Here is a 20,386-nt window from a genome sequence, read left to right on the forward strand (position 1 = left end):
ATCCCTCAGTGTGCCAACGGAAAGAGTCAACCTCCCGGTTTTGGGTATGAAGATGCCAGCTCTTCAAGGTAAAACAATGGTATAGTCATGTACTCATATGTGGTATATCTTTCCCGGTCATCTCTTCGTCATTCATCATCGTGGCCTCGTGTTTCAGTACAAGTCGTTCGTTGCTGCTTCACTTCGCCTCCGCCTTGTCACCGCTTCTCACGTCGCAAACCCTTGAGCGAATCTCTTCAGCCTGCACCTCGTTCCCTTTTGTAATGCCGCTCTCTGCTGACTGAGCTGTCGTTGTGTGGGGTTCATACCATCAATGCAGCCGAAGGAAGAAGTGCTGAGTAAAGACTCAGGGCGCGACCGGTAAGACGGTGGTGGAGGTCCAGAAAAGTACGTCGGGGCATCGGAAAGATCGCCCATGGAGTCTTCGCGGATGAGACCGGCTGCTGCTGTCGATGGCCGGGTGCTGTCTGCGCTTCGAGCCGTGCGCATGAATATGGCATTGAGTCGTCGCTCGAAGACGCTCTCCGTGTCGCTAGGTCGCGCACTCGCTGGTGTGCCCATCCGGGAGGATAACTGCCCTTGCGACTGTAGATCGATCGATAGAAGCGCACTGGCGCGCGTCGAGGGATGTTGCGTCGATGGCCGCGTGGCGGGACGAAGAAGTGATCTAGATCGGGACATGAGCATCGGGCCAGGGGCTTCCTGAACGTCCTCGTAGGAAATAGCTAAGAGTGGCATCGATGCTGACTGTCTGTTGATCTGTTTCCGGCCTGCCTGCCGTTGAGACTTGTTGCGTAAAAGCGAAGGTATCTGGACCTGCATCTTCTTGGCGCAATGAAGAAATGACTTTCCCTGTTGACTGGTGGCTGTCGATGGTCTGGCGACTCCGGGCGCTCCAATCACGGGAACAGCGTGCTGAGCCACGGCCGAGTCTTTGGTACCTACACTTGTCGCTGCTCTCCAGTACGAAATGCCTCCCATGAGCGGGGGTGAAGGCGTGTTCATGCTGGCATCGAGCCATGCATTGACATCTCGTATCACGCCGGAATCTGGTCTCGCTGGCCGAAGAGGGGGCAGAACCGGCGGTCGAGGCGACACTCGCTCTACAAGTATCGGGAGCGGGGGTACTGCTGGTGCATCTTGCAGGCTCAGTGCCGCTCCTGTTGAAGGTGCTGTGCGTGGTCGTCTGAGTGATGGTTTTCGCCGCATCTCAATTGGCCCGTCATCGTTCTTCAACGTCTGTCGCGATGCCACTTTGCGCAGATGCCGTTGTAGCCACTTCTTCGCCGTCCCATGTTTGCTAATGGTTGTAGTAGTTGTCTGTTCTGTAGTGGTAGCCGTCATGCTGTGTGAATTCGAAGGAACTGGTTGCGGAAATGTCGTACGCTGAGTGATACACGGCGGTAACAGTAATGTAGAAGAAGTGAAGGTGGGCATGCGGAAGTGGCTTCATGTGGTTCGGAACGGTTGTCATAGTTGGCGGCAGGTGCAGATAAGTTACCATCGTAAGATGTGGACGTCATGAGACGAATGAGGAAAATGCTGTCATAGAGCTGCTTGATTGGCAGTCACACACAGTGAAGAGGAAGGCACGTTCTGGCAAGCGTCGTTGGTGAACACCGCGAGTTCAAACCATTCAATGAGCAGCAATACATCAATTCAATCGTGTCGATGTTCCTAGTAATCGAAGTCTTCAAAGACCACTTTCTGCCCTTCAAGCCACCCCGTGACCTCCTTCCTCATCGCCTTCCCAGCACACACATACCACGTATCAGCCTTTACATCCTGCAAATCGCCCTTAACCATCCTCCTGTCAACCACCTCCGCCTCCGCCTTTACCTCATCTCTCGTCTTAGCAAGCTCACCCTCCACAGCCATTCCAGTCAAAAACACCTTTGTACACTTCCCCAGCCCAGGATACCGCTTAAACGTATCCCTCACCAACCCTATATCATCTCCCCGTACCGCCCAAAGTAACATGAACCCACCATTTGCCAAATCCAGCGCACCAACCTGACCGAATAGGGGCGTAACACCCACACCCCCAGCCACAAAAACCGATTCACCCTGCCCTGTGTTCTCGACTTTAAACTCCCCACCCACACCCAAAACACCAACCTCCAACCCCGCCCGCTCATTCTGCTGGAACAGAAACCCAGTCACAGTCCCGACTTTCCTAATAGTAATCTCAAACTCCTTTTCTTTACCCCCGTCTCCTGCAGTAGGGGTAGAGGAAATCGTAAACGTCCTAACGAAATCATCATTTAGACTCCCCGGATCCTCATCCCGCATATGCTCATATCCTACATCAAGCTCTCGACTGAAGTCAAGGGCGATCCATTGGCCAGGTCGGTACGTCAGGCCGTCGGAGACGGAGAAAGTGAAGCGCGCGACGCTGGGTGTGAGTAGCTCTTTCTTTGTGAGAAGGGCTGTTTGGCGAGGGGTGGAGGTGGCGGAGGATAGTGCGGCGCGGATGTTGCCTTCTGTAGCGAGGGTGCGGACGAGTGGGTTGTATGGGCTTGGTGTTTTCTTCGTGCCGCGGAAGGGCAGACCAGTCTTTACGTAACGGCATTCCGAGATCCTTATCTGGACGGCTAAGTTGCTGCCTGGGAGGAGGGCGGAGGCGTCTGTGCCGGCGAGGATTTCGGTCGCGCCGGTTATGTACAGGACGTCGCCGGTTTCGTAGTCAGGGAATGTGATACCGATTCTTGGGTTGAGCATCAGGTTTCCGAGGGATTGGTAGAGCCGGTTCCCAGAGTATTCGGGGTAGGCAATCGTCTTTGGGGAGATTATGCGGACGAAACCGGGGGGACCGCCGCGGTGATTGACGTCCATGTCGTCTTCTGCGCAGGTGGAGAGGAAGAACATGTCGGATTTGGATATCAGCGCTGTTCCTTCTTCAGACAACGATGAGGCTTGCGATACTAGTTCTGGCATTACGAGCGCGGGTCGGATATCGTATTGGTTGAGATACTTTGGGCAATTTCCTAGGCTTTGTTCGATCTTGGTGACGAGTTGAAGCTGTGTCTGCTTCCTGTTTTCCTCGCCCTCTACTTCAACATCGACGTCTTTAATCGTCCCTGCGATCATGTGTCCAGCAGTCTTGACTCTCTTCCTCGTCATCAGATCGATGGCTAGACCTGCTACTAACTTCCCGTCTTTCGTTCGACTCATATCTCTCTTCTCACCACTGCCCACCACGGCTTGTACAACAGGATCGTGCTTGCCGTCGACAAGAGTACGCGTACCGACAAAACCTCCACCAAGCGGCTCGGAGAAACCAGGTTCGCCACCCCATAGTGCCGTCCAAGGTTTCTCTTCCGCATCCAAAGTCCCAAATGCGAGCAGAGGAGCGCGTTGGAACATGAAGGCAGCTTGTGGTGTGAGCATGGCAGAAGTCGGGTTGTCTTGAGGGGGAACGCGGAGGAGGCGGTGCATCTTCTCTTCGCCCTTATTCCAAGGCATGCCTATCGAGAAAGACATGTTGATAGCTTGTGAAGTGAACCTTAAGGAACGTTTTCGTGGTATGTAAAGTCAGTTAATCGAAGTCCTTTGTTCGAGCTTTAGGTTATGTAGCTTGTGTTGCTAGATATAATTCCTTGGTGGCATGTTCTGGTGACGAGGCTCATCCATTGACGTTGTTGCCGTCGGCGTTCATCCTGATAAGCACTGTGGCTTGTTGAGGTGTCATCCGCAGGGCGCATTAGTGGTGATGCCGCGATGTGTCGGCATCGGCGGCATCTAAGTAGTATTGATTGGACTCGGCCCTACATGCGGGGGAAAGGAAGCTAGCCCAAACGGGTGGGGAGGCCTTACATGGCAGACATACCACGCTTATGAAGCACGACCGGCATCGTCTGACGCGCCATACGAGAACAAATGGGAGATCTTCATGCCGCCGTCTTGCCGCTCAGTATACAACAGTACATCATGCATAGATTCACTAACACCCTACCACCTAACTATGCTCACTCACAATCATCTCCGCAGCCCTCTCCGCAATACCATAAACAAGCGTCTGCAGATGCGCACTGGGCAAAAGAGGAATAATACTCGCATCCACCACCCTCAATCCCTTCGTGCCATAAACCTTCAACTCTGAGTTCACAACACCGCCATCCTTCTCCGGCAGCAATGCAGCAGTACCAATAGGATGATAGATACTCAACGTATTCGCTAGTGCATATTTGCGCCAATCCGCATCAGTTTGAACAGCACTGCCCGGTTCGTACTCTTGCGTCCAGACCTCGCTCATGGGCGCTGTGGAAGCGATCTTACGCAGGTACTTGGCGAGGTTTGTAGCGGCTTCGAGGTCGTATGGATGGGAGAGGTAGTTTGGGTTGATGAGAGGTTTGTCGCTGATGTTCTGGGAGCTGATATGTACGTTGCCCTTGCTGAGGGGGTGTTGCACAACGCCGATCAGTGCGAAAGTGCCAATACCGAATTGCGAGGAGTTGGCGGCGGGATAGCCCTTTAGACCGGTGTAACCGTCCGAGAAGATGACTTCCAGTTGAGGCACCTTTGTGCTTAGAGTAGGTGAAAAGTATGACTTCTTCAACTTGTCGGTGGCGGAAGTCAAGCTCGCGTCGCTATCAACAAGGTTCCGGAGCTTTGAAGTGGTTTCATTGCCGACGGTACCCCAGGGAAAGTATGCGTAGCCGCTGGCAGTGTAATCATAAAGTGACACCTCATCGGCGTTGTAGAGGGCTAGCTCAGCGGCTGCGCGAGTGGCGTTCTTGAGGACGTCGAAGGAAGGGTATTCGGGCTTCAACTGATAGGAGATTTGGATGCGGATGTGATCTTGAAGGTTCTCGCCAACCGAAGGCAGATGCTTGACGACAGGAATACCGAGCTTCTTGAGGAGAGTTGTGTTGCCGACACCGGAGTGTTCCAGAAGACCAGGAGTTTGGAAAGATCCAGCCGAGAGAATAACCTCGTTTCGCGCGGTGATTGTTGTACCGTCTTCGAGGGTGACGCCAACGGCAGTCTTTCCTTTGAAGTTAATCTTCGCCACACGGGTGTCTAGCTTCAAGACCAGGTTATCCTTGGCGAGTTTGAGATATTCTGGGGCGTAAGAGCGAGTGTAGTTGGGGCTGACGTTGCTGGGTTGGGTGGAGACGCCGATCGGGTTACCGTTCAGACTCTCTCGGTTCGTCGCCAAGCCAAGGCTGTTCATGGTGGGATACCACGAGGATTGGTGTCGGGGGAAGATCCTGTTGATGAGCGTGCGGATGGGCCCCGTTGTGCCGACCCCCTCAGTGCCATAGGCAGGCGACGGTAAGAATGTCTCGCACTTCAACATCGCAGCGTACAAGTTCTTCCAATTCCATCCTTTATTGCCGAGCTGCTTCTCCCAAGCGTCCAGTTCGTACTCGGAAGTTCTGTCCCATGTCATAAGATTCAGCGCAGAGGAACCTCCGAGGACTTTGCCACGGTTCTGCGCAAAGACGCGGTTATTGGCGCCAGGTTGTGCAATGGTGGTGAAGTTCCAGTCATATTTGCCACCAAGTGTCGAACCTTTTCTTCCTGGGACGGAGATACCTGGTTCCTGACGGCCGTCGGGTCCAGCTTCTATGACCAGGACGCTAAGTTCTGGGAGTCCGAGACTGATGCGTGAAGCGACGGCGAGACCTGCAGTTCCGCCTCCAATTACAATCTACATCGTCTGTTAGATAGACTTGGGAGTCAAGATGGAACCTGTTGGTTTCGAGAGGCAACGTACAAAGTCGTAAGAGCTAGAATTAATTGATCCCTTTGCCTCCCGCTCGACAACCGCCGCACTGCCATACTCCAACAGCGCGAAGGCTAGCAATGTGGAAGTATGTAACTTCATAATCGCGTCTTGTGGAAAGATAGCGCTCTCTCAAAAGAATGAATAGCCGACGCAGGACTTGAAGACCGTCAAAAGGTCGCCTTGGAGCATAACAGCAGAATATAAATTGCTTGTCAGCGCTACTGAACTAGGAAAAGCATACTAGCGACATCGAGATCTTGGGCCGAGATCCAAGATTCCATATGCAGGTGCGGGCCTGATATCGTGTATCGATTTTATCCGATGCGAGACGGGACAGGGGATGGGCACAACATCCACTTTTGCGCCCATCTACTGGTGACAGCAGAAGAGTAGCCCGGATGCTTCATGGAAGCCTTTAACTAATGCTTCCTTGGGTGCTGTCGCGATTGCTGGCGTGGTAGCCATGCTGATAGCCGTTCCGTTGAAAAGATGCTATCGTTCCTTGAGGCATGATGAAGACATTGAGTAATCAGCCGCAATGTGGGTCCGGGAGTTGATGAACGGGAACTAGAGGCTTTTTTGTATGGCAGTGCATGATGCGCGAGCCGTATTTCACACTGGTGGCAATGGGCCCTGGCCGTTGGTAGTATTGGTAGAACACATTCAACTAATCCTGTTGCGAAAGCCATCTCTCCGTTGCCCCGAGTCTACGCGAGCGGTAGAGCCGCATGCTGGGAAAAGGTGGTAGAAACGCAATCAGCTCTCGATGAAATCATGATCAATGGCTGTAGAACATTGAAACGCCCAAGTGGGCAGGCGCGCTAGTCGGGTGCCTGAGGTCCTCTATCAGCAGGAACGAACAAGGCTATCCTCACAACAATACACACCGCAACTACGAGACCACCTCTTCTCACGAAATATCGAAAGAACTGTAGCTTGCACACATGTCTACCGTCACAAAGGTGCCATCTCGGCGCAACCGCTGCTGCAATACGAGAAGCTGAGCTGCCCAGACCAGCTGGACCCCTAGTTTAGTCTCAACTCCGCGTCTCAACATGCGCATGACGGGGATGCGGTCTTTGCTCTACCATTAACACCTCTACTATCATCTCCTACGTGCCGCAGTCGTCCCTACAGCGCCAAACAACACATCACATAACCGCCCACCATGGCACCGCGCAAGACGCGAGTAAAACCAACAGCGTACCCGTTCCTACCCTTCCACATCATACGATGCGCGCAACTACTTTCGTCCCTAGTAGTAGCAAGTGTCATGTTTTACTTCCTACGTGAACTATCGCATGATGGGTATAGGTTGCCATGGACGTTTATTCTGGTATTTTCTACCCCATTCCAACCTGGCTACTTACCTACTACATACAATACTAATATTTGCCTAGCTAATGACCGTATCCCTCCTAACCCTCGCGACACTCACAACCACGATCATTCTACACATCCGCCACGGCCTGTCCGCGTCGCTGAACCTACTCCTCAACAGCATTCTCGCGCTCCTCTGGACTGTATCCTTCGCTTTGCTCGCATGGTGGTGTTCGGGCACATTGGCACATGTATGCGACGCAGAGAGCTGGGAATCAGACACTGGAGTCAGCGTGTGCAGGATGTATAAGGCGCTGTTCAGCTTCGCTTTGTTGGGCTTTGTTGCCACGAGCTGTGCGTTGGGGTTGGATATCAAGGTCATGAGGGGCGCCAGGACGAGGGGCGTGTTCCAGCAGTTGGATGTGCTAAATGGCGGGGAGGCGAAGAGAGATGAAGAGGATGCTGGAAGGGACATCAATCCAAATCCTATCGCTGCGCGAACACAACGGGGTAGGGGCGGAGACGGGTACGCGCTGCCTGAGGAGCAGTTTGAGTACAACGACATTGGATATCACGGGGCAGCGGGGGAAGTTGGGCAAAGCAGGATGTAAACTACAAAATGATGCCATGAAAGAATAAGCTCATCTACTCTAACGCTATCTCGAACGCCGCCCAAATGTTGGCATGAAGCCGGGTATCACAGTGCAGGAAATCTAGAAAACGTCGTCCATGATGACATCTCTGCTCATGGCTGCTGTCGCGGCATGCTCGGTGCCAATATCCGCGTCCATGGACATCGACGGAGCTTCCCGCGCGGGAATCTCGTCCTCAACAAAGACACCCAGGCCGCCGAATGCTTCGCGCAATGTCCGACTGCAGTAGTCTTGCAAACTGTGTCCTCCCACCAAATGTGCTGGATCCCGCTTCATACGAGCGTACCAGTCTACGTCGTAGTTGTCCTGGAGGACGTAGTATTGTGGCGCGATGTTGTAGCCGCCGAATGGGTCGAAGGGTGCTTCTACGGGTGGCGCGACGCGCTTCTTCAGTCCTCGGATTGCGAAACCCGGGTCCACGTCGTCTTTGAGCCCGGTGCTCTTGTTACGGGCGGCGGCCTCTGACTCGGCTTTTTGAAGTGTCTCGAACTTCTTTAGTTTTGCCCAGGTCGCGTCTACGTCAATGTTGAGGATGAGGTTCCAGTTGATCTCTTCGACCTGCTCGAGGTAATCGTTGTAGTCGCGGAGGGACTCGAAGTCGTCTTCTGTTTTGTTCATGCTATAGATTGTTAGCAAGACGTCAATTCTAACCATCGATCGCACATACATCTTCATGACCTTCTTCCTGAGATCCACCTCCCGCTCCACCTTCAGATCCTCAAAGGTCGCCCTCCGAAAGTTCCTATATGCCAGCGTCTTTGCGCATCCAGCAACAGGACATATGCTGTTTCCCTTGCCAAACAGTCGATCTACGCAGGTATCGCACATCTTGTGGTAGCAGATTGGGTTGATCTTGAACTGCATGTTGGAGTTGAGGAAGCGCGACGACCTGCATACGGGGCAAGAGTCTGATGCATCGTCAGCGAGGGAACGAGGGAGTTGTGATTGCTGTAAAGACAAATTGTAGAGGGTTTTGGAGAGAGACGCACCGCCATCTGGCTTGGACGCGTCGGCGCCGCGCGCGGATTTCGACATGGCGGGCATGAGGCGATGGAGTTGCGAGGATGGGGCCTCGGGAACTTGAGGTTTGATGCTGACTCAGCGGGTGGAAGTCGCTGGTCGTTCTACGAGGTATGGAGCATGACCGGGACTTGATAGAAATGTAGATGAGGGGAGCCAAGACTTAATATGAGGATCTCGAACTGCTCCTGTCTGACAGACGACATACCGACGATCCGTATGCATGGCTTGCATGGTTTCCCTTGTGGGGCAGTTGCCAAGACCGACGCTGTTTCTTGTACACAAAATTCCTTCACCTTTCCTTCCTCTCCAACCCACTCACCACATCAGCAAAAAATGGCAGCCTCAACACAGAGCGCTCTAGAGGAGATCGAGCGCCGCCGTGTGCAGCTGCAGCAAAATGTCGATAAGCTGCGCAAAGCCCTCTCCCACTGGACGACCTGGGAGGCTGAGTATGAGGCGCTCAAGGAAGAGATCCAAGCTGCCAGCGATCCCCCACCCTCACAAATACGTGAGATGGCACGCGACCTCGAACTTACTCTCCTGGACCATAAGGAAGTCGAGGAGCTGCTCTGCAAGAACTCGCCGTCGGAACGCACTGCTAACCAAGTTATTGACATGATCTCTAGACGCATTGACTATGTTCGGACGAGTAGTGCTACTATCGAAAAGAACCTCGATGCTGCCGAGAAGAAGCTTGCTGGTGTCGATGTCTTGCTAGAGCCAGGCATGGACAATGAAGAGGGCGAGCCGATGATGGACATTGAGGAAGAACTGGATGACGAGGGTAACGAAGTTTCAAGTTCGGTCAACCAGACAGGCAAGGCTGCGGCTGAGCTTGTTGAGGTGCTGCGCAAGGCCGGTGTCCAGAAAGCGGAGCTGGAGAAGAAGAACGCAGCGGAGGCGCAGGAAGCTTCTTCAGATACGCCGTCCACTTCTGCGCAAACTTCACACACCACACCGGAGTCGAAACCTACTCCATCCTCCTCCCAACCTTCAGACCCGGCGTCCGCAAAGAAGTCTGTGTCTTTCGCTGAGGAGGTCGACGTTGAATCAACTCCGAAAGCTACACCACAACCTGCACAACCTGACAACGATGCAAAATTCGCTGTCGATGAGGAGCTCACACAGGACGACTACGAGAGCTTGGTCAATGCCATCATACCAGACGACGAGTCTGCAGAGGAAGCCGAGCTGAGAAGGCAAATGCTTCAGTATGGCATGTCGGAAGTCGGACAGATTGTCGCTGAACTCGATCTGGACCAGCCTACTGCTTCATACTCTGACGAGGAGGAGGATGACGACTACGGCGACTACGATACTGAGGACGAAGAAGAGGAAGACGAGTATGGCCGCAGCACCAAGCCTGTCATCACCGAAGATTATCGCAAGCAGATGATGGAACTGGAGAAGAAGTTGGGCGCTCGCATGCTTGAGAATGTAGGGCCCGAGTCGGCCAAGCCATCTCTCGAAGACCACATCGGAGATATTCGCACTATGCGTGTCAAGAGCGACGATCAGTTTGACGAGTCTCTGGGCACTTCAGTGTCGACGCAGGCGCCGGCTGATACAAAGGAGTCGAAGAAGAAGGGAGTGCGCTTTGCTGACGACCTGGACATTTCTGAAGCACCAAAGCCAGTACAAGAACCAACTCGAGCCGCGCAGTTACCCATTAGATCGACAACGACCATATCCGATACCATTGTCGAGCGGTCTGCAGCCCCGGTAGCACCAGTAGAACCACCCAAACCGGGCAAAGTATCCAGGTTCAAGAGTGCCCGGGCTGGCGCAAACGCTCCTCCACAGATGCTTCCGACACCTGATGTCCCGGAAGCGCCGCCTGTGCCAAGTGGCCCTGCTGGACGAACACTAGCCAACACCATTACCGAGCATGCCCCTCTGCCCTCAGAGCCTCAGGCACCTGATGAGTTTGATCCAATTCTCTTGGACCGCGAGATCAAAGCAGAGTATCACAAGGCGCGCAATCGGTTCATCCAGCGTCAAGGCGGTTTCAAGGCAACTGAAGAGGACGAAGAAAGCCCCATCGTAGAAGAACGAGATGGCAAGACCAAAAAGGTGAGCCGTTTCATGGCGGCTAGACTCAAGGCCGAGGGTATGTAATATCTCCGTATAACGTCGCCACCACGTTCCCATCTCCGCTTCCCTTTATTCACCGTGACCGCCTCCACTGCGAGGGTTGCGTGCTCATGCCTTCTGGCACGGCGCAAAGCTGAAAAGCTTTGCCAACGGAACAATTCATGTCCGTGGGAGATACTATTACCATGTATCATGACCACATTACATTGCTTCCAAGATCGAAACAAGCGGTACCACTAGACTCGCCGGGCCAAATACTATGCCTACTCGAGGTTCATATGCTCCGTACATATATATGATGCCAGTATTGGTATATTTCAATTCAAGATTACCAAATTTAAATCTATCATTTCGATGTGAGTGAACACGTGAATGCAACAAGATGAAACCTGAGTGATGCCTGCCATGAACAGTTGGGCAATCGCGACCATCTGCCTGACCGCGGGCGTGTACGTCAGATGGCGGGGATCAGATGCATGGTGGGGCAACGTCTTGGTGGCCGACAAGTAAATTTTTGGTCAACGCCGCTCACCATGCCGTCCGCCTCGAGCTCCTCCACGCACTCCGATTCGCCGCCTGCTTCTCTGCATCTTCCCTCGCCGTTTGTAGACACGGCCAAAGAGTCTGCCCACCTCGCCTTTGCACCCATAGCGCTGGCGCAATACCACAACATTGTCGAAAAACTGGCCTCCAACAACCTCTACCGCATCCTCCGCGCACCCGGGCCCATTCGTGTATGGGTCTACCGATCGCTACTCGCCGAGCATCAACTGTGGAATGACTGGGACCGCCGCGCACCTTTAGATCCCGACGTGAAGCCTGAGAAGGAGCCAGCCATGGCCGAAAGCAGCATCAACGACACGGAGAGCGTGGGCGACTCAGAGCGGCCCGAGAGCTCGACTGGCATGACCGCGCGACCCTACCTCACCCGACTACGCCTTGCGCTCGCGCCCTATACAGTCCATTTCCACAATCCAGGCTATGTCCGGGATGATACACTGCGCATGCTAGAGCGGGATGTTGTCAAGAAGACGCTGGAAGAGTCGCGGAAGAGCCTCGAGTTGCGCGAAGAGCTCGGCCTCTCGTGGGAGTTCTGGGACGATCTTGCTGGCGTGCTCAAAGCCGCCATACCCTCGCTCGAACGCCGTTGTTTCGCTGCGCCGGATCCTGCTGCGCCAGAATACGAGGGTTTATCGGGCCCGCTGATTGCAAGCTATTCGCCGAGTCTGCTTAGGGATCTGGAACGGCTGAACCAGCTCGTGTGCATTGCGAGGAATGTGCAGGTCCATGGCGAGAGGGTGCAGAACCTGAGCGCAGACAGGCTCTTCGACAAGGACATCTTCGCGCTCATAAACGTCTGCGTACGCGTTACAGCGCGGGGCTACGATGGTGAGGCTGGAACCCAGGACGAAGACAAATGGCAGGGCGTCATTAATGCGTACAAGAAGCTGCTCATCACTTGTCTGCAATTCCTCAATAATCTCATCGCACGAAATGAGCAGCGGAAGCTCATGCTTTGGATCGAACTGTTCGATAGTCATCTCGATAATGAACTACCCAATTTCGCAGACATGAAGTACAAGATGGATGAGTTTCCGCAACAAGATCAAGGCCCGCCACCGGAAGAGCAGCCTCTGCCCACTCATGCGGCGCGTAGTTTGGATGCATTCAAGATTCCACAGCAGCCTGCGTCTTCGCCATTCCTTCTCTACATCGGTGAGACTGGCAACGACGTGAAGAAGGCCCTGATACATCATGGTGTCAAGGCAGGCGCCAATGAAATTGCCGCCGAGTGCCGGCGGCGGTGGCAGACCATGGGCGAAGAGGAGAAGAACGTAAGCTACGTCTATTCTAAGACTCGATTCCTGCTAACCCTCTCAGAAATGGAACATGCTGTATGCCGATGTCGTTGCCAGATACCGTGACCAGATCACTCAGTCCAGCACATACCGCAAAGTCGTGGATCAGCATGCCAAGAACGAAGAAAGTGTACAAGCACTGGCGAAAAGCATCAACCAACTCCAAGTGGAGGTCGACAGGATGCGATCATCTATCACTGCTCTCCCTGGCGACGAATCCAACCGCGAGCAACAAACGTCCCCACCCACAGCGGAGAAACAATCCCCAAAACCAGCATTGGATGACTCGTTACTAGATCCCAGCATCAAACGGTCTCCCCCGGCAGGTGAGATCGATTTCCGTGTGACATACCCGCCATCCTTCGGTGCGGAGATCCTCCAAAATGGCAAAGAAGATCTGCTAAAGCGTCTGGAGCCAGACCCCGACCGTCCATCAGGGCTAATCAGTGACGTAGCGTCTCCAACCTCTCCTCCGCCAGAGGATGACGATGACAATGATGACGACTACGATGACATTCCTGGTGATGAAGGCCGAGGGTTACTCACAGATGTTCCGCTTATTCTGGGTCCTACCGAGATTGAGGTTCTGCCTATGATCATCATGGCTGGAATCGTTGAGCCAACGGAAGGACAGCCAGGTCACCACTCCGACCCGACTGTTTTCAGTAGTGTCAGAAGCATGCATGGCGTTCGCTGTCATTTGCTTCTTGCGCAGGACAATGGCCGAAATCTGCTGCGCGAGTTGTTGATCTTTGTTGCTGCTTGGGATCTGCGCGAGGAGGAGTTGTACTTCAAATTCATGGTCAAGATCATGGAGGCTATTCTCGCGAACCAGCTGCTGCCGTTCGCTTACCATGCCTTTAGAGAGTCTGAGTAAGTATACCCATTGGAAGCACGGAATTTGACTAATGTTACGACAGATCTAAGGACATCATTTCTCCGGCCCAGGCAGTCATCATGAAGCTTCTCACAAATATCTTCCGTGCCAGACAAGCCCGCGCGCAGCCCACCAAGGGCCATCTCAAGGCGAACCACCCGCAAGTGGACCAAGGCGATGTCCACATGGTCAACTTTCTACTCACCGAGTTCCGCCGCCATATCATTCCCCAAACATGCGCCCTCATCTTCCTGCAAGGCCAAATCCGCGCGGGACATGCGCAACCCGAGGACTTTCCTCTTAATCTGTGGGACATGGAACGCATGTACGAGGGCGTGTACCAATACCTAGAGTTCTTCGCCATTCTTACAGAACACGAGACATGGAAGAGAATGCTGAGCAACTGGGAGATCTCACATGAACTGGTCACCCTACTGAAAGAGCTGGACGCAGCGATACCCAAGGGTCAGCTGTCGCCGCCTCCTCTGAGAAATGTTCAGCACGCGCCACCACCTCCAGCACCAGTAGAGGTTAACATCCCCTCGCCACAACAACAGCAGCAGGATCAGCAGCAGCCATCACAACCACAACCTGTCGCTGTTGAACGACCCTACGATACTACAGCCGGAGCAGCCGAGCCATACATCCCGCCACCTACATCACCATCACCCCGACCATACATGGACGAAGCAGCTGACGAGCCCTCAGACTTCGAGTGGCGCAATCTGAAGAAGCTCGCAGTTCTCGTCCTCAGTTCCCTGGTTTGGAAGAACAAGCACGTCCAAGACCAGATCCGCCCACTCGGCGGCATCGAAGCCGTACTAAACTGCTGCTCCTACGACGAACACAACCCCTACATCCGCGAACACGCCATAATGTGTCTCCGCTTCCTCATGGAAGGCAACAAAGAAAACCAGGACCGCATCCACGCGCTGGAAAAGTACAACCAAGACGCCAACGCAAAGGCAAAAACCCCCGCAGCGCCAGCAGCCAGCCCAAACCCTAATCCTGCTGTCTCTGGTGAGAGCAGTGGGAGTGGGAGTGGCAGCAGCAACCGATCACCAGTCAACGTTCGCGTCCCCGACGAAGTGCTCGACCAACAAGGGTACGAAACCTACATGGACAAACAAGGCCAGGTCATGTTAAGGAAACGTCAACATGTGCCGCAGTCTTCGGCGTCGATGCAGCAGCAAATGCCAATTCAGAATGTGTCGCTGACGCCGAGGACAGATAATGGGGGTGGGAATGGCAATCAAAACATCAATAACAATAGCAACCTCCCTACCAATACCAATAACAACGGTAGTGGTAGTGCCAAAGGCAAGGCCAAAGTAGACTCTGCCCAAGCTGTTTGGGATAACATGCGAGCTACTGCCTTGGGTGGGATTGGGGGTACTATGACGGGTGCGGGTGCGGGCGTGAGGGATCCTAAGGCGTTGGAGGAGATGGTCGAGCGCGTTATGCATAATTTACCTAGGTTGCAGGGGCTTAGGGGTGGGGAGGAGAGGGCGGTGGAGGTGGAGGAGGCGTTGAAGAAGTTGGACAAGGGGTTTGATGGGGGGTCGTAGGTGAATGGGGAGGATGCGGGGCGCGGGATTTCATCGACAGCATGTTCATTCTTTTGGATAGGGAGTTTAGTGGTTCTGGACATTCTTAGGGAGGTTGGGATCAATTGAGGCGAGCTTCTGCCGCTTTTGAAGCTTGTTATTGAGCGGATACTTGCCAAGAAAATGTCTTGCTATGCGCGCGTTCGTGTCGAGTCTCTACCATTGTTTTTCAGCCTGTGTTCTCACCTGCATGGCGAAGTGAACATTTTATCACGTGATACTTGGCATGTCATGCTTGGTGTGCCTTCCGTCCTAGAACCAGGCTTAGTATTCATGGTCTACCTAGGTATGCATACATGGACGCTCAGGTGATTATGCGATGGTTTTGAGCCTAGCGTGGTGGTCCGTACGTCCACTCCGCCTATAGCCCTCGCGGAGTAGATCTTCCACTCCGTGTTGAGATGACATCGCTAACACCACTTACATCGTCCATCAATTTTTGTGAGGCCCCTACAGCTCCAACTATCATCCACATCTTGACATGGCCATGAGAAGCGCTAGCTTAGGCAACGCGAACGCCACAATCAACCCCGCCATCAACATTCAGCCTTGCCGCATCACTTCCAAGGCTCACTGGTAGCATAGCCTCGATCCGACTTCGATGTGGGCGCATCCGTTCCTTCCTCTTCAGCTCGGACTAGCATCGCTCACTCACAACACAATGGCCAACTTTGGCTTCTCGATCAGTGACATTTATTTGATTAGCAACTACGCATACTCGGTCTATAAGTCGTGCAAGAACGCAGGCGACAGCTTCCGTGAGATCACCGTGGAGGGTAAGCAGATTGCAAGCGAACCAGCATGTGCAGGTACTGACATGGCACAATCTAGTCGACTCACTACGATCGCTCCTTCTTGCTCTGGACAACGAGTACAAAAAGCCTCATTCCTCGTTCCGACATCTTACGCCTGTGCAGGAAGGCCAGTTGGCAGCTCGCTTACAGGACTGCAGAGCGGATCTTCGTTCGGTGAAGGCGATATTGCACGACTTCCGCTCGCTCGACACTGGCGATGCACGGTCACGGTATCGCGACAAGCCTGCGTTCACGAGTGGAAAACAAGCTGCGATAAGGGACAAGATTGGTGCCCATAGTGCCCGGCTACAGCAGCTTCTCAGTGGCCTGAATGTCGCGACGTTCTCCAGGATTGAGAGGAACACTGAGGCACACTATCTTTCATTGCTTGAGATTCACGGAAAGTTGGATAAGATCCGCATGGACATATCCTCTGGAAGACGCAATGCCGTGGCAGTCGATGATACCAATGAAGCGGTGGCATTGGAAGATGAGATCCTCGATGACAATATGACTGACCCGGACGTCGACGTCTCATTGGAAATCTTCGAATGGATCAACCAGGTCAACAGGTACAGCTTGCCACTTATAAGCGAAGGCTATTCCTCAGCCCCAACTCACTATTTGGACGATAACTTGTCCCTATTCAGCGTGGACTCTCGTTCGCTGGGAGAAGGTGTCAATGCAACTGCAAACAATTTTACTTTTGCCTCAATCACATACAATGGTAGGCAGTTGAAGATCGCATCGAATGCTGTGTCACTTGAAGCTAGAGCTCACCGATCGTTTGGTGAAGAGCACCATTTTCATGAGAAGGAAAAGAGATGGGTGAAAGGTAAACCCTGGCCTAACCTATTGCACTTCGGCAAAAGCAACGCAACGAACACTTTTCATGTCCTCGAATTCTCTTTAGAAGAGATTTATTCTGGTGCTTCAAGACAGCTTGATGTAGTGCGAAGGATATCGCCGATGAAAGGCTATGACACAAGTTCCTTCGAAGAACTTTCACTCAACGTCCAGATCGGAAAAGGGTTTCGTAAAAACGACACGATGCGATATTGCGAAGCTGGTAATCGATGTGTATGGTACACCGAAAGCCTTGTTTTCGTCGTGCAATGCGTAAGTATGTGCATATTCGAATTTCAACATAACATACTGAAGATCACCCAGAAGAAACAAGCTGTTTTCGGAGGGCGTGACGCAAATCTGACGCATACGATCCAAATCTCTACCATAGAGGCCATTGAGGGCTGGGAGAGAGAGATACGCCACCCCAGCGGTAAAATGATTGAGATATACGCGGGTGGTTCAACAAACGTTGGGCGTTTCTTGGAGATGGAGAATTATGGACTTCCTTACCGCGATAAACCCGGAACTTACGGACGCCTGCTCATCTGGATTCAAGTCACAGATATTGGAGAGATATCTGCTAAACAATCAGCTTTCCTGAAGCTTCACGAAGGACCATATTTCGCGCGTGTAAAGGGTCGGAGAGGTCGAACATACGAGTCTACCGGAAAGCATCCATATGGTGTATTTACCTTTGGACTCTCAGCCATGAGACACAGTCAAGCATGGAGCGCCGGCGCCAGATAGAAAAGAGAGCCCCCACGCCAAGCCTAGAGATGCGGATGAAGGATGTCCCTGAGTCGCTTCTTTCTTACGAGCACTCGCTTCAGATTAGAGCAGAAGCCACGCTCCAAGTCATGTGTCTCGTACGCCTTCTGCTGCAGTCCTGACACGAATGGGAGTGCGAGTTAGTAGAGGGTATGTTTCCGCTCGGCCCCCGGGGTTTCGTTACCCGGATCCGGCAAACTTCCGCTCGCGCAACCTGCATCTCCCAACCTCAACACTTCTTGACATCCGCCCTCACTTATCAACATCCGTCGCCGTCGGATGCCATCCGATCGGCTGTCAGATAAAGTACCGACGAATTGCCGATGACAGATAACAGCCGACATAACGCGTATCTCCGCGTTGTCGTACGTCGCCGCCGTATGTAGCAGGTACCAAGACCATCGCGCCGTTGATTACTAGGTGATTGTGGGGTAGTGGAGACGGAAGTGGAGACGAATGTCGATGCGAATGCATTGCAGGGCAAGGTATACGACCGATCTCGGAAGTATAGACATACGTCGGATGTTGGTATATGAGCTTCTACCATGGCGCCGCTGGATGTAGCTTCAGCGTTCTGCGAACGCGTCACGTCAGTTCTACTTACCCGCATCGACGCCATTATGGGCCACACCAGCATGGCTCAGCGACTACTCACCACCTTTGCGGTGCTCACCAGCGTAACGGCCACATACAACACATCATCTCAAGTCACGCTTCCTGGCTACGGTACCTTTGCCGGCACCACGGTCTCGCAAACATTGACGAAGAAACCTCTACCGCGCGCCGTAGACGCCTGGCTCGGTATCGACTATGCTTCTCAGCCCATCGGAGAGGCAAGGTTTACGCCTGTTGGCGCGCCAGAGCCTTTCGACGGGGTCAAGAACGCGAGTAGTTATGGATACTCCTGCTTCCAGGATCCACTGGATATCACGTATGAGATGGATGAGGCTTGCTTGAGCATGAACGTCTTTAGACCACAGGGCGTCGCGGATGACGCGAAACTACCGGTGCTAATCTGGATTCATGGTGGGGGTTTCGTTGCTGGCAGTGCGAGGAGCTTTGATGGTGCTTCTTTTGTGGCTAACTCAAAGGAGCCGCTGGTTGTTGTTAATTTTAATTACAGAGTACGCATATCCACTCTCTCCATACGAATAACGCTGATATCGATGTCTAGGTCAATTCTCTGGGCTTCCTCCCCTCCCCAGTCTTTGAGCGCGAAGGACTTCTCAACCTTGGCCTTCGCGACCAGGAGACACTGTTCGAATTCGTTCAAAAGTACATTTCGGCTTTTGGCGGTGATGCGTCTCGCGTCACTATTGGAGGTCGCTCGGCTGGTGCGCACTCAGTCGGTATCCATCTCTTCCACAACTACAACACCACCGAGGGCGCCGCGCCACTCTTCTCCAAGGCTCTTCTCCAGTCGGGAAGTGTGACTGCCCGAGCTTTCCCCAATGCATCTTACCCGCTGTACCAGCAGCAGTTTGCGCAATACCTGAGCTACACGGGATGCAGTGCAGTAGCCAACAGCACCGACACCGAAATACTCAGCTGCCTACGTTCCGCTCCCATCGATGCCATCCAGAACGCCAGTGCCCTGCTGTGGCGCGCCTCAGAATACCCCATCACATGGCCCTTCCAACCCACGCGGGGCGGCCCTCTTCTAGAGCAAGCAGGCTCAACGTCCGGAATCAACGAACAATTCTACCGCATCCCCACTATCACAACAAACGTCCCCGACGAAGCGAAGTACTACTCCCCAGGCGACATTTCCACGAACGAAGAATTCCTCGCCTTCATGAAGAACCTGATCCCCGGCCTAACCACTGATGATCTATCTGATCTCGAGGAGCTTTACCCTGACCCAGCGGACGACATCAACGGCCCTTACGTCCACAGCCCCAACTCTACACAGTACAACCGCCTCTCCGCCGCTCTTACCGACTACATGTACGTATGCCCCGGCCAAGAAACCGCCATGCGCATGTCGTCCGCTTCAGTCCCCGTCTACAAACTCGTCTTCGCCGTAAACAACACCTTCCCCACTTGGAAAGGTATACCTCACACCGCCGACACAAAGTACACGTGGGCTGAACCGGCCGGTGCGGGGGGTGTGCAGTACCCCGAGGTTGGCAAGGAGTTACTCAATGCGTATTTCTCTGACTTTGTGGCGCTGGGCGATCCGAATGCGGGGAATAGGACTGGCGTGCCGGTTTGGCCGAAATACGAAGATGGAGGTGAGGGGAGGCCGGGGTTGCAGTTAAGGATGGAGCCGTTTGGCAATAGTAGGGTTGAGGGGGATGGGATTAGGAGGAGGCAGTGTGAGTGGTGGAGGGATGAGAAGAGGGCTGGTAGACTGGAGAAGTAGGAGTAGATACTTGACTTCAGCACAGTCTTTCAAACGCTTCGAGGGCATTATTGTCAGGAGATTTATGCATCTCAGATTCCCGTAGTGAAGAGACTAAGGCTTGGTACTTGTGACGAGCATCTTTGGGGGCAGATTTGAACATAACTCTATCATTGTTGAATTTGATAAGCTACAGCACACGAAGATACGAAAGATTGATCCAGAACCCGACACTGTCCCAAGTCTCTTTCGAAACATACTCGTTGTAGTACTTCAATGGGAACATCACCAACTTATACGTCGCTGGTCCACCCAGGGAGAATACATGAAGCATGCGTCCGCACATTCACCCCTTAGTCCGACACTTCTCACACGCCTCTTGAGAGTCTGTAGTCTCACTGCAGCCAGACTGGAACATATGAGCGTTCAAACAGATCCCAGATCTAACTCATTTTTCTCAATGT

At 53.2% G+C, this 20,386-nt stretch overlaps 9 protein-coding genes across 9 annotated transcripts; 5 read left to right on the plus strand and 4 right to left on the minus strand.

Moving 5' to 3' along the window:
* Positions 1–207: 207 nt before the first annotated feature.
* Positions 208–1,344, minus strand: BKA58DRAFT_471393 (uncharacterized protein; the record flags this gene model as incomplete). The annotated part of the gene is made up of 1 exon (XM_046175224.1): positions 208–1,344. One exon carries the CDS (start codon positions 1,342–1,344, stop codon positions 208–210), a length of 1,137 nt encoding a protein of 378 aa, XP_046022342.1.
* A 275-nt stretch (positions 1,345–1,619) lies between these two features.
* BKA58DRAFT_389422 (uncharacterized protein) lies at positions 1,620–3,762 on the minus strand. The gene has a single exon (XM_046170743.1). The coding sequence runs from the start codon at positions 3,481–3,483 to the stop codon at positions 1,678–1,680; it is 1,806 nt and encodes a 601-aa protein (XP_046022343.1). The 5' UTR covers positions 3,484–3,762; the 3' UTR covers positions 1,620–1,677.
* On the minus strand, positions 3,721–5,993 carry BKA58DRAFT_220499 (choline dehydrogenase mitochondrial precursor). The gene is made up of 2 exons (XM_046166233.1): positions 5,723–5,993; positions 3,721–5,656 (listed from the first exon to the last, which is right to left on the minus strand). The coding sequence occupies exons 1-2, from the start codon at positions 5,831–5,833 to the stop codon at positions 3,959–3,961; spliced, it is 1,809 nt and encodes a 602-aa protein (XP_046022344.1). The 5' UTR covers positions 5,834–5,993; the 3' UTR covers positions 3,721–3,958.
* Positions 5,994–6,583: 590 nt separating this feature from the next.
* On the plus strand, positions 6,584–7,665 carry BKA58DRAFT_471396 (uncharacterized protein; the record flags this gene model as incomplete). Its single annotated transcript, XM_046175225.1, has 2 exons — positions 6,584–7,070; positions 7,135–7,665. The coding sequence occupies exons 1-2, from the start codon at positions 6,903–6,905 to the stop codon at positions 7,663–7,665; spliced, it is 699 nt and encodes a 232-aa protein (XP_046022345.1). The 5' UTR covers positions 6,584–6,902.
* Positions 7,661–8,917, minus strand: BKA58DRAFT_389427 (RNA polymerase II transcription factor B subunit 3). Its single transcript, XM_046170744.1, has 2 exons — positions 8,375–8,917; positions 7,661–8,326 (listed from the first exon to the last, which is right to left on the minus strand). Exons 1-2 carry the CDS (start codon positions 8,749–8,751, stop codon positions 7,768–7,770), a joined length of 936 nt encoding a protein of 311 aa, XP_046022346.1. The 5' UTR covers positions 8,752–8,917; the 3' UTR covers positions 7,661–7,767.
* A 6-nt stretch (positions 8,918–8,923) lies between these two features.
* Positions 8,924–11,166, plus strand: BKA58DRAFT_389428 (Prefoldin subunit-domain-containing protein). The gene has a single exon (XM_046170745.1). The coding sequence runs from the start codon at positions 8,947–8,949 to the stop codon at positions 10,846–10,848; it is 1,902 nt and encodes a 633-aa protein (XP_046022347.1). The 5' UTR covers positions 8,924–8,946; the 3' UTR covers positions 10,849–11,166.
* A 191-nt stretch (positions 11,167–11,357) lies between these two features.
* Positions 11,358–15,128, plus strand: BKA58DRAFT_442200 (uncharacterized protein; the record flags this gene model as incomplete). The annotated part of the gene is made up of 3 exons (XM_046173892.1): positions 11,358–12,659; positions 12,706–13,556; positions 13,604–15,128. The coding sequence occupies 3 exons, from the start codon at positions 11,358–11,360 to the stop codon at positions 15,126–15,128; spliced, it is 3,678 nt and encodes a 1,225-aa protein (XP_046022348.1).
* A 439-nt stretch (positions 15,129–15,567) lies between these two features.
* BKA58DRAFT_471400 (uncharacterized protein) lies at positions 15,568–17,769 on the plus strand. Its single transcript, XM_046175226.1, has 3 exons — positions 15,568–15,943; positions 15,999–17,080; positions 17,132–17,769. The coding sequence occupies exons 1-3, from the start codon at positions 15,769–15,771 to the stop codon at positions 17,555–17,557; spliced, it is 1,683 nt and encodes a 560-aa protein (XP_046022349.1). The 5' UTR covers positions 15,568–15,768; the 3' UTR covers positions 17,558–17,769.
* Positions 17,770–18,023: 254 nt separating this feature from the next.
* On the plus strand, positions 18,024–20,028 carry BKA58DRAFT_220574 (acetylcholinesterase precursor). Its single transcript, XM_046166234.1, has 2 exons — positions 18,024–18,702; positions 18,753–20,028. The coding sequence occupies exons 1-2, from the start codon at positions 18,124–18,126 to the stop codon at positions 19,941–19,943; spliced, it is 1,770 nt and encodes a 589-aa protein (XP_046022350.1). The 5' UTR covers positions 18,024–18,123; the 3' UTR covers positions 19,944–20,028.
* The last annotated feature ends 358 nt before the right edge of the window (positions 20,029–20,386 follow it).

Source organism: Alternaria rosae (genome assembly GCF_020736505.1).
Source record: "Alternaria rosae strain MPI-PUGE-AT-0040 chromosome Unknown BKA58scaffold_8, whole genome shotgun sequence".
Classification (NCBI taxonomy): domain Eukaryota; kingdom Fungi; phylum Ascomycota; class Dothideomycetes; order Pleosporales; family Pleosporaceae; genus Alternaria; species Alternaria rosae.

Bases quoted from the DNA above. Each gene is read 5' to 3' on its own strand.
- BKA58DRAFT_389422 (XM_046170743.1), bottom strand. From the start codon at position 3,483: ATGTCTTTCTCGATAGGCATGCCTTGGAATAAGGGCGAAGAGAAGATG.
- BKA58DRAFT_220499 (XM_046166233.1), bottom strand. From the start codon at position 5,833: ATGAAGTTACATACTTCCACATTGCTAGCCTTCGCGCTGTTGGAGTAT. The intron at 5,657-5,722 runs GTACGTTGCCTC...CAGACGATGTAG, and splicing joins ATTCTAGCTCTTACGACTTT to ATTGTAATTGGAGGCGGAAC.
- BKA58DRAFT_389427 (XM_046170744.1), bottom strand. From the start codon at position 8,751: ATGCCCGCCATGTCGAAATCCGCGCGCGGCGCCGACGCGTCCAAGCCA. The intron at 8,327-8,374 runs GTATGTGCGATC...AACAATCTATAG, and splicing joins AGGAAGAAGGTCATGAAGAT to CATGAACAAAACAGAAGACG.
- BKA58DRAFT_389428 (XM_046170745.1), top strand. From the start codon at position 8,947: ATGCATGGCTTGCATGGTTTCCCTTGTGGGGCAGTTGCCAAGACCGAC.
- BKA58DRAFT_471400 (XM_046175226.1), top strand. From the start codon at position 15,769: ATGTGGGCGCATCCGTTCCTTCCTCTTCAGCTCGGACTAGCATCGCTC. The intron at 15,944-15,998 runs GTAAGCAGATTG...GGCACAATCTAG, and splicing joins CCGTGAGATCACCGTGGAGG to TCGACTCACTACGATCGCTC. The intron at 17,081-17,131 runs GTAAGTATGTGC...AAGATCACCCAG, and splicing joins TTGTTTTCGTCGTGCAATGC to AAGAAACAAGCTGTTTTCGG.
- BKA58DRAFT_220574 (XM_046166234.1), top strand. From the start codon at position 18,124: ATGGCGCCGCTGGATGTAGCTTCAGCGTTCTGCGAACGCGTCACGTCA. The intron at 18,703-18,752 runs GTACGCATATCC...ATCGATGTCTAG, and splicing joins TTGTTAATTTTAATTACAGA to GTCAATTCTCTGGGCTTCCT.